General features: G+C 40.3%; 1 protein-coding gene across 1 annotated transcript; it reads left to right on the top strand.

Moving 5' to 3' along the window:
* The first annotated feature begins 3,212 nt into the window (after positions 1-3,212).
* Positions 3,213-11,299, top strand: LOC142205083 (uncharacterized). The gene is made up of 10 exons (XM_075276438.1): positions 3,213-3,300; positions 3,486-3,532; positions 4,689-4,754; positions 5,506-5,568; positions 5,888-5,941; positions 6,497-6,553; positions 7,773-7,847; positions 8,820-8,879; positions 10,343-10,515; positions 11,122-11,299. The coding sequence occupies exons 1-9, from the start codon at positions 3,252-3,254 to the stop codon at positions 10,490-10,492; spliced, it is 621 nt and encodes a 206-aa protein (XP_075132539.1). The 5' UTR covers positions 3,213-3,251; the 3' UTR covers positions 10,493-10,515; positions 11,122-11,299.
* The last annotated feature ends 484 nt before the right edge of the window (positions 11,300-11,783 follow it).

Here is an 11,783-nt window from a genome sequence, read left to right as displayed (position 1 = left end):
ACGGCCATCTTGTGTACAGAACTTCAAACAAGAGGAGCCTCCTCATTCAGTAACCGTGACCGGCTATCCATCTAAATAAGACCCGGGTCAGTAAGGGTGTACGCCAAACTTTCTGGGACTGATCTCATCTCTGTAGTCAGTATAGTTAGGGCTGTTGTTTGTGACAGGCCGCAATATAACGTTGTAGGGACATCACAGCTGTGGGACATTGGAATAAATCCTCCACCCGTGATACCTGCTCACTAACAAACTCGTCCGTTTGATCTTTGAGACTGTTATTTGTAATTTGGGGACATTGTGAATAGTTTATAAGATTGTAAGCTGCTGTGCTACACCATGAGCGCGCCCGTAAGACGCACCCCACATAATTGTTGTCGGGGGTGGGGATAGAACCTTTAATAAGGGGGTTTTATTAACATATTATTTTATTTACTTTTTTATTTATTTATTTTTTTCCCATTGTGTCGTCATAAGGTCAAACTGATTACAGTTTTTTTGGGGAGGCTGATTTTCATTGTAACTGGGGCTGGTATGGGTCTCCTGCTCATTCTAAAGAGCTGATCTGGGTCCAGCAGCGCTAACACACATTGATCCCAGCGGATCACGTGACCACTTGGTCAGAGGGGAGCTGCAACATGGCAGCACCCAGAGCGATGTATACACAGCAATCGAGAAGGTAATAAACCTTCCCTGTCTTCTCTCTGGGAGCTCTGGCCGGAGCTACAGCCAGCTCCCTGTTTCAGCAGCTGCATGATTTCGTGCAGCTGCTGAAATCTGCTTGGACATGCTGGTACATCCTTGCAGACCTAGACAAACACCTTCCGCATGTAAAAACCAAATGAGTGGTCTGCTGTGGTTAAGCAGTGTCCACTGGGATTCTCAACTAAAAGTTGTTAAATGTCATTTGGATTGTTGCACGTGAATTCACTCCACGTGCAGGATACAGGTGGTATGAAAATAAGCAGTTGCATAACAGGAAGAATTGCTATAATATTTATTCTCTTAATACCATAGGTAAATATTTGGTACCTTGGATTGCTCTTCTCTGAAATAAGTTTTATATTGCAGCCAGTAAGATGCAATAATGATCAGAATTTAAAGAGGACCTGGAAGGGTCTGTATTAGTGAATACCTTTATTCCCCCTGAACTACCGATTCTGGAGAATCTTTTCTTAAAACTCTTTGTCGTGCAGTCAGTCTAGTAAAGAAGGGGTCAGAGGTTTTGAGAAGAAGGAAGGGGACATACAGTGGCAGAACCACGATGACGAATGTAAGGGTAGGAGGCAAAGAAATTGCGATGCAACCTGGCAGACTGTCCATACAAAAGCAAAGCTCCGTGAGTGGAAGGAATGGAAATGACATGGAGGAGAGTAGAGCAACGGACGAAAAAATAGGTGGATGGACAGAGGGGTAACACTACATAGCAGAACTCGCTGGGGGAAGAGGAGATAGAAAATAATATAGACAGAACATATCTGGAGCCTGAATCCCATACCTCTAGGCTGAGCCTAAAATCTGATATTCTATTCTGATCTGTATTCTATGAACCCTGAACTTTGAGGCATGATCTGAACAGTGGTGTGACAAAAGTCTTGTGGGCCCAGGTGCAAACTTTACCCCATCTCTACAGCAAATTTTTGACATTGACGGTTATGGGAGCTGCAGCGGTATCTCAGATAATTGAAAGAGATACAGCTGTAGTACCTAAAACAGTTATAAGGAATATGATGAGTGAGCAGCGCAGTGCCTGGCACATAAAAACAATGCTGGGAGTTGCATGCTGATCTGCAGAGTCCTAACAGTAAGAGATATAAAGATCATTGAAGGTCCAACACCAGGGGCCCTGATGATCATTGCTTTGAAGTTCCTGTGGTGCTTTTGTGAGAGCATCTGTTCTATAGTCTATATAAAACAATGTTATTACAGCCTGTAATAATAGTGCACAGCTGTTATAAAACAGATGGCTTGTGATGTGAATAGTGAAGGGGCCCCACACAGTATTATATGCCCAGCAGTGACTCCCACACAATATTATATGCACAACAGTGGCCCCTACACAGTATTATATGCCCAGCAGTGGCCCACACACAGTATTATATGCTCCCAATAGCCCCCCTCCTCTCCGGTGTTATTATTATACTCTGGAGTCTCCTATAGTAGTTGGAGGCCCAGGAAAAGTAAATAAAAATAACAAACACTAATACTCGCCTTGCCTCACCTTCCCTGGGCATCCTGACTGATTCAGATTGTCTACAGTATCATATTCAAACATTCCTGCTGAGGCCTGTGATTGGTCCTCAGTGGTCACATGGGGGAGCACTTACATCATTATGCCTCTGCTCCCCATGTGACCATTTGGGCCAAAGTGCAGGCCTCAGTCATATGATGAAAGAGCGCCAGAGAGGACGCTCATCCAAGAGAGGTGAGTATAAGTATTATTTTAAGTCACCTCCCCTGGGCTACCATCCATTGGAAAGGGGCCTGGTGACATTCCGGGGCCCCTTTTAATTTACAATATGTATTGCGATAGGGGAACCAAGCTTTCCCTGACCGCTATCATAGTGGTCCAGGGCTCTGGCCATCTGCAGATGGCCACATGCCCTGTACCCTGCCAGGCCCAGTTGTGGTTGTACCCCTGCACCCCGATCATTACACCACTGCCCTAAGACCTGTGTACTCTTTGAGATCTGCTTAGAGGTGTAATACAGGTGTGACGTAACACTCCTGCATCTTGTCTAATGTACATTTAGTATCTACATATGACATTATTTACCCACTATGATTTGCACACCCTATGGCACTAATAAAACACAAAAACTTTACAACGTGTAGGTAAGAGACACACAAAGCAATGTCATAGCCGAATCTTCATTTCTGAATGTCGTGTTCCTTTAAGAATTTTTTATAGTAATAAAACGTGGCAATACTGAGACTTAGAAGGGACATTACCCTGTTAATTAAAAAGTAGGGTGCTTTTATTTAATTTTCCGATTAAAGTGCATGTGGGCGCAACGCAAACAGACAATAACACAGGGGTTGCCAACTATTGAAAGAAGTTCAGACAATTTCAGAGTCTTAGTGGCTGAAGATGATGATGATGATGAGTTTGCCCGATGCCAACTCCCAACAATGATGCAAAAGTCAACAGCCCTCAGGTGTCTCCTAAGCATATATAAGATGAAGCTTCTCTCAATGTAACTTATCTGTGGTTGGTACCTTAAGGGAAGAACCTAATATCAACTACCGCAAGGATGAAGATCGCCATTTGTTTCCTGCTTGTAGCTTTAAGCAGTGGCTTTGGTAAGGTATCTCTTCTGTTTTACCATATGGTAGAGGAATATGACATGTAACGATACCAGTGTATAAGTATATCCCTGCGTATATATATATATATGACCAGTCTCCACAACAATAATATATAAGTGAGCTTACATTCTAGGACTTATGCTGTTACATGTGTAAATCTTAGTGATGCTTCTTTTCAGCCGCCGGTGCAGGAAGTGGCCTCAGCTCATGCAAGAGAAAGATGACAGTAAGAATACATTCTCTTTCTCAATAGCCTTTCTCCTGTTTGCAATTTGTTACTATTGAATATGAAATGTTTGAAACAAGTGGTAAAAACTTCACAACATTGAGGTGGATTTCTTTAGGTTCTTACAAATATCACAGCCCTGCTAAATAAGAAATTCTTAGGGAGCGTTCACACTACCGTCGGTGTCCGACAGGTAGTGTCCGCTGTTAGTGTCCGTTCAAAATCTTGCACGGACTTTAGGAGAGGACACTAGCTGTGTCCGTGACATTTTTCATTCATTTCAATGGCGATTGGGTGCGTTCTTTTGGACTCCGTGCCTGTCCTTACCTGTCCGTTCGTAAAGATGTCCGACTTTTCAAGCGGACAGAAAAAACCTACATGTTGGGTTTTTTCTGTCCGCTTGAAAAGTCGGACATCTTTAGGAACGGATACCTAAGGACAGGCGCGGAGTGCAAAACAACTTTGCAATATTGCTTAATGTGCACGATTATGGAAAAATACAATGTAATTTTGTACTGAGGTCTCATCACGCCGATATTATTAAAACCTACTTGTCTTCTCTAAACTAGATCACAAACACTAGAAAGACAGGCAAAGGAACTTACACACAGACACACATGACTATTGTAGGGCAAATTCACAGGCACAAAAATCCAAATGCCATGTCACATGCTAGAGAGCTTACCTGTAGGGGAAACCTGATAGCAAGTACTGGATATAAACATTATAACAAGAATGTACTTATGTATCTTACGCTGGGTTCACACCTGCGTCTGGGGTCTCCGTACTATGGTTTCCGTCTTCTGCATGGCAGAAGACGGAAACCATAGACCGGGTCCGGCCGTGCGCGGCGGTGAGCGTTTTATGCTCTCCGCCGCGAAACCGGATTTTTTTATCCGGACACAGAGTAGTGCATGTCTGACTCTGTGTCCGGATTATAAAACCCGGTTTCGCGGCGGAGAGCGCAAAACGCTCACTGCCGCGCACGGCCGGACAGCTTTCTCACCCATTCAAATGAATGGGTGAGAAAGTCTCCTGCAGGCTTCCGTCTCCTGCATCTGTTTTATGCAGGAAACGGAAACCTGCAATAAGGACCGACGACGCAGATGTGAACGAGCCCATAATGGTTATTTTATATGTCACTTATATCTTTTAGCTTCCTGAAGCTGATGCTGTGGCCACTAGAGTTGTTCAGGGGATTCATAACTATGTAGACAAAAAGGTAAATGTAGTTTTTTTTGGTTTTTTTTTACTTTTTAACTGTAGATTATAAATTCTATCTATATCTATCTATCTATCTATCTATCTATCTATCTATCTATCTTATATCTATCTATTATCTATCTATCTATCTTCTATCTATCTCCTATCTTTCTATCTATCTATCTATCTATCTATCTATCTATCTATCTATCTATCTCCTATCTATCTCTCTATCTATCTATCTATCTATCTATCTATCTATCTATCTATCTTTATCTATCATCTATCTATCTATCTATCTATCTATCTATCTATCTATCTATCTATCTATCTATCTTCTATCTATCTCCTATCTTTCTTTCTATCTATCTATCTATCTATCTATCTATCTATCTATCTATCTTATATCTATCTATTATCTATCTATCTATCTATCTATCTATCTATCTATCTTCTATCTATCTCCTATCTTTCTTTCTATCTATCTATCTATCTATCTATCTATCTATCTATCTATCTATCTATCTATCTATCTTATATCTATCTATTATCTATCTATCTATCTATCTATCTATCTATCTATCTTCTATCTATCTCCTATCTTTCTTTCTATCTATCTATCTATCTATCTATCTATCTATCTATCTATCTGTTTATGACTTCTATATATACTGTAAATTCTACGTTACAATTTACCTGATAGATTTCATGGTGTGCTGCACATTTTCTCTACCGCCCTTATGTTTTTATTTTTTTTCTTTATCTTCTAGAGTAAAGGCTTGGACAATTCAGAGGAAAAGAAAATTCTTATCAAGACGGCCCTGGACGCTCTGGTAATATGACTCAGCCTTACAACATTACACTGTAGCTTAATTTATTACCTGCAGAATCCCATATTTCTTTCCCTGTATATATTTGTATACAATCTATTAATCAGAAAACCGATATTTAAAGGGACGTCTCTAGTTCTAACACAGCCTAGGGTGACTCTAGAAATAACTATAGAAAGGAGTGATACGTTAGCAGAGTGCCCAGCGGAGCTGAAGGTGATCTGTAATGTCTTATTATCTCTTATACTATACACAGTACTAGGAATAGATTGTTATACAGCATGGGTATGCAATGTACTAAAATATTTTATCTTTGCTATAGAAAATGGTGGCTGAATTCAATGGTGTGATTATCGGCGCTATTTATGAGATGGTGGTGAGGAAGAATTTGTGTATTGCTATACATTTGTCCTATACTCTATACTGTATGTAGAAGTGCTATAAAGTAAATCACTTGCTCCTGGGTTCTCTAGCTCTGGCCAGCCATTTTTAATCACATCCTATTTAAACAAATAACATCAGGCTGGGGCCCCACGTAGACGCCACGGAAAAACCCACAACATTTTACAGTCACTGCAAGGTGGATGGGATTCTAGCATGTTCTTCTATGTGCGGCCTTAGCCTAAACCCCCCCATGCACACAACCGTATGAATGGTCAGTAGGCTACCGGGTCGTGTGCAACCGGCTTGAGAAGCCTAGAAATAAGAGGTCACACCCTGCAGCCTAAGATCTTCTAAGTATATCCTCTGCTGCAGAAATAGGCTCAGTTATATTCACATCTGTGTCTGATACAGGGCGACCACTGGAAATGGCTGAGCCACAATCCCAGAAACTACTTGGCTACAAGAGAAAGAAACTATGTTTTTCTAATATTATGTTTTAATTATCTTAATATTGAAGTAATTGGATGTGTTTTTATTTGCATTTTAGTCACCTTGCTTGGATATTCCCGAAAAGGATAAAAAAATACTCGAACCCGCTTTTATGGTAATGTGAACTTATGTTTTCTCTAAGCTCCTTTTACACTGTTCATATAACTCACTATTAGAGATCATACGGCATTGACCTCACAGGTCACTCTACTATTTCTCTTATCATAATTTAGAGGAATTTTGCATTGATAACATGACATAAGTCATCTGACACCAGTTACTTACAAGGGGTATGTAAGGGGCCCAGGGAAAAAATCAGGACCTATGTCTGTCCATTATGTCACCCGGCAAAGTGAAGAAAGTGAATAGGGCTGTGAAGGCGTGGATGGCACGTGGATATCATCAATGCTGCTTTACCACCGACCCAGCACATGCGCAGACGTAACATCTGTAGTTTCCATCATAAAGATAAACAATTTCTAATTTTTAATAAGTTCTGCTGCATTTTGGATGCCATCATATATTTCTACACCAATGCATCACTTTTTCTTTGATACTTTATCTACATTATCTACTATCTGTACTTTCTTGCACTTATATACTCAATGCTTGTACTTTTTTGTTTTTTTAATGAAATAGGTTTTTTAGTGCGCGACCTGATTTTTGACATATTTTTGGCGCGGCGAGCACACAGACAACACACTTTTTCAATGTGGCTCCTATATTATGAAGAAATACCTGTTTCACTTCACCTGTTTCACAGCAGGAAGGGGTTAAAATAGTTCACTAAAGCCCATACGCAATCCTGAATAAACCGCATGAAATTTTAAACAAATGATTTAGTATAAATAGTACTTTTTGAGGTTAGAATATTCCTTTGCAAATCCTTATAGCTGAATATTTGCAAAGGGATTGTCAGAATTCTTCTGTTTGTAATGACAGTGTATTATATCTCTCAGGGCTCGTTCACATCTGCGCCCGGTCTCCGTTCTGCAGGTTTCTGTTTCCTGCACAAAACAGAAAAGGAGACGGAAAGCTGCAGGACTCTTTCACACCTATTCATTTGAGTGGGTTTGAAAGATGTCCGGCCGTGAGCGCCGGTAAGCGTTTTATGCTCTCCGCCGTGGAACCGGTTTTTTAAAATCGGACACAGAATCGGACATGCAGTACTCTGTGTCCGATTCACGGCCGGACCCGGTCTGACAGCTTTCCGTCTTCTGCATGCAAAAGACAGAAAGCTGAGAACGGAGATCGAACGCTAGTGTGATCCCAGCGTCAGGCTACATTATATATTTGTCATGTGATATATTAATACAATATGTTATTTATTACAGAAAGGTGACTTTAGTAAAGCTGGACTATTTAATGCAAATCCAAAAGCTCTTCTGAAAGATGCATCCTGCGTAGTGGTAATCTATCTCTATATGTTACTCTAGTTATTGTTATATATGAGTAAAACATTTAGGACTATATGATTTCCATATGTTTATTACTGAATGTCATTTTTTTCCATTGGCTATTTTGGATAAGGGGTTTCCCAGATTTAAATTGATTTGCTGATCATAAGGAATCAATATCCAATCCATGGTGGGATCCAGCTCTCGGACCCCCGACCAATCAGCTGTTGTCACTAGGGAGGTGGTAGATCCTCTCCATTGGTTACATGTGTCCTCTACTAGCACCCTGACAACTGGGGGGCCGGCGTAAGGGGGCATCTTACTGCATGGGGGATTAGGGGTCATTAAATGGCGGCATAAGGAGCCACTGTGCTGTATGGGAATGTAAGGCAGCATTATATTAGAGAATAAAGGGGAACTGTACTATATGGGGCATAAAAGAGCATTATATGGGGGAGTAAAGGGGCTGTGTAGTGTATGGGGGAATGAGAGGCCATTATATGGGGGTAGTAGGTGTCATTGTACTGTATGTGGACGTAAGGGGTGAATATATGGAGAATAAAGGGTTACTGAATGGAGGCAAATAGGCCACTGTATGGGAGCCATTATATGGGGGCAAAAGGGGGCCATTGTACTGTATAGGGGAATCATATGGGGTTATATGGAGGATATTGTACTGAATAGTGACATAAGGGACCAGTGAACTGTATGGAGGTATAAGCTTAGATGCTTAGCATCAACTATACACCTTATATACTATAACTATATACAATTGCTTGCTGTGCTATTTCCATAACTACTACTTACTTGTATAGAGCTTATGGTTATAGACTAGAACAGTCTCAGGTGATGGCAGAGATGGATATTGTCACCTCAGCCATGAAAGTTTGCTAAATCTTATACCTATAACTATATACATAGCCAGCTTAAGAAAACAGAATTCATCTCTAGATAATAATCAGAAATTGTTATTTGCTTTTCCAGAATAAGTTGTTTACTGGCCATAATACTACCGCTGTATTTAATAAAGTGCTCGCTGATAAGGTAATTGCACTGTTATATTGTCTTTTCTATATGGATGATCTTTCTATCCATGATGAGCCTGTACTTGCCATTTGATAATTAGCGGGTGCCTGCGATTACTGCTAATTACCGGCCGGCTTTTCTGTTTGGCCTCAGAGCAGCGATATTGAGCAATGTAATACGTAACCTGTAATAGATACTTAAAAGATAAAGAAAGACATAAAATGGAGGGCAGAACTCTCAAAGGTACCTAAAACCAACAGTCTACTGTCACATTCCCCGTACTCATATAATGGTTGGTGCAAATACCAAATACACCCAAGCCTTTCCCCAAAAACCAGTAATATAAAAGACACCTTCTAGGTATAGACATACACCGCACTATACATTACTATTACACACCGTAATCAGTCATAAACAAGGAAAGGTCTTCCCAATATCATAAATGTAGAGAAGACTGGATAGATAATACCGAGGGCCCTCTGTTAGTCCAGGGACAGATATACATGGCGGCTCTGTTGTCTCACTTACCTTACCTATGTCCTAAATCCCAAAAAGTAGAAACATCTGTATATTACATAAGGTATTCATGGTAAAAATGCTGCCGGAAAATAAAAAGTTTTTTGCAGGTTTAGGTCTGCTTTATAGGGAAGCTCAGATGTCATTTTATGGCCACAAGATTAATGATCTGTTTAACAGATTCGCTAAATGACAGGACATCCATTTATATAGTGTTCACTTATGGCAATAAAGGATCCATTGCTGTCCTTATTCTGTTTACCGTATATACTCGAGTATAAGCCGACCCGAATATAAGCCGAGGCCCCTAATTTTACCACAAAAAAATGGGAAAACTTATTGACTCGAGTATAAGCCTAGGGGGGGAAATGCAGCAGCTACTGGAAAATTTCAAAAATTAAAATGGTTTTTGGGTGCAGTAGTTCCTGGGGAGGGGGTGTTTTGGTTGTCTGTCTGCCCCTTCCCCGAGCTTGAGGACTGTTTTTTTTTTTCCCCCAGGTGGTATTCAACCTTGCTGAATATAGGGGATCTGCAATGCTCCTATTAACCCCTTCCCGACGGAACAGGAGCACTGCAGATCCCCTATATTCAGTAGACCGGGCACTGTCAGACACAGGGATACCTAATGTGTATGTGTGTCACAGGAATTTTCTACTTTTATATGTATTCTAGGGAAAGGAGGGATTTACAACTTTTATTTATTCTATTTTTTTAAATATTTTTTAAAGCTTCTTTTCTTTCACTATGGGAGATTCTATACATTACTATTGTGGCTGGTCATAGAACCCCCCCCCCCCCTCCAAAAAAAAACATATATTTTTTTTTTTTTTTGCTTGACTCGAGTATAAGCCGAGGGGGGCTTTTTCAGCACAAAAACTGTGCTTAAAAATTCGGCTTATACTCGAGTATATACGGTAGATACGGTCAATTACAAAGACATGTGATTATATATCTTTTTTTTACAGAGCGGCGTGCTTGGTGACCTGAAGGGGAAAGTTACGCAGATGGTTGGCTCAGTGGTTATTGGTGCTTTGACTGCTGGTGGTGGTGGAGTAGTGGAAGGAGTGACTAGGACTGTTGATGGGGCTCCTGATCAACTTCTTGGTGTTTTGTGATTTACCATTACCACTAATTAAAGGTAAAGTCTTTTTCTTCTATAATATTTCTATATTAAACGCTTGAAATGTGACTTACGTGATACAGACTGAATACAAATCATAATGGCAGCAAAGTAATGTAGATTTCTCACTGATATTCATTTTACCTCCTCTTCTGTCTCTTCCTTCTTTTACTTCATGTAAATTCAGACAATTTTGTACCATACCCCCTATAGCACCCTATGCCCCTGCATTCACATTTGAGGTCTACCTGCATGTGCCATATGAAGAATTACCCAGGTGTAATATTACATGTAAAGCCCAGTTGGAGTTATGGAGTCCCTGGTACCTCTACAACAGCTGTGATGTGAAAAGCCTCCATTCACTTGAATTGAATGTAATGTTGGCGTGTGACATCGCACAGCCATTAGTCATGTGACTATAGCCGGAGCCTTGTGAGGGACTTAAATAATAGATAAATAATAGCAGTGAATATAACTATGTATAGCAGAATATGAATCCGTTCTAGGCTAGTCTGACTTTGTATCTGATCTATAGAATGTCTTTATCAGTCTAGTTTTATGGAATCCGTCCCTATGTCTGCTGATGGTTTAGATGATGATCCGAATCTGTTTTGTATATTCCAGGCACTTCAGCAATTTTCTTCACCAAGAAATGGACGTGAAGTCAAGAACATATCTATCCTGTAATTTTCAGATGATTCTTTTCCTCTCTTAAAGCAATGCCGTTGTTTCTGTTACAGAAATCTCCAGGATTTACTTTCTCTAATCATTAAAATGAATAAAATAGACGAGTAGAACTGCACACGGCTCCGGCTCTTTATTGCAATCCTCTTATAGTTTAGTCATTTTCCTACATTTGTTTACTCCAGATTTATCAAGGCAACTTTTTGTTACAAATCTGCAAACATGTTAGGGCCTAAGTGCAACGTCCCAGTGGACACTGCTAAACTTATGTCCCAATGTATATACTGTATTTGCCTTGACAGTGCCCCTGGGTCTCTAAATAGACATGTAACACCCCCTCCTGCGGGGTCTACTAGCGGGTTAAGGATTATAACAATAGTTATTGCTCTCACCTCTTTACCAGCTTGACCCGGCAGTACCTTCACCCGAACCTTTACCAGGCTTGTGAGTAAGGTGTTGGTTAGATTCCCTCCCCCACCACCAAGGCTCGATTCAGGAAAACCTAAAGTTTTGGTATAAATGAATATAGTAAATTAAAACAAACTACAAATATAAAATGTAACTCTGTTTTAGATATATGTATTAAAAATGACAAAGGACCT

Source organism: Leptodactylus fuscus, chromosome 5, assembly GCF_031893055.1.
Source record: "Leptodactylus fuscus isolate aLepFus1 chromosome 5, aLepFus1.hap2, whole genome shotgun sequence".
Lineage (NCBI taxonomy): Eukaryota > Metazoa > Chordata > Amphibia > Anura > Leptodactylidae > Leptodactylus > Leptodactylus fuscus.
This window is presented reverse-complemented; position numbering and strand designations above follow the sequence as displayed.

What these genes read in the sequence shown, in the direction of transcription:
- LOC142205083 (XM_075276438.1), top strand. Translation starts at nt 3,252, where the DNA reads ATGAAGATCGCCATTTGTTTCCTGCTTGTAGCTTTAAGCAGTGGCTTT. An exon ending in AGACGGCCCTGGACGCTCTG is followed by an intron (nt 5,569 to 5,887) that starts GTAATATGACTC and finishes TCTTTGCTATAG; the next exon opens with AAAATGGTGGCTGAATTCAA. An exon ending in TACTCGAACCCGCTTTTATG is followed by an intron (nt 6,554 to 7,772) that starts GTAATGTGAACT and finishes TATTTATTACAG; the next exon opens with AAAGGTGACTTTAGTAAAGC.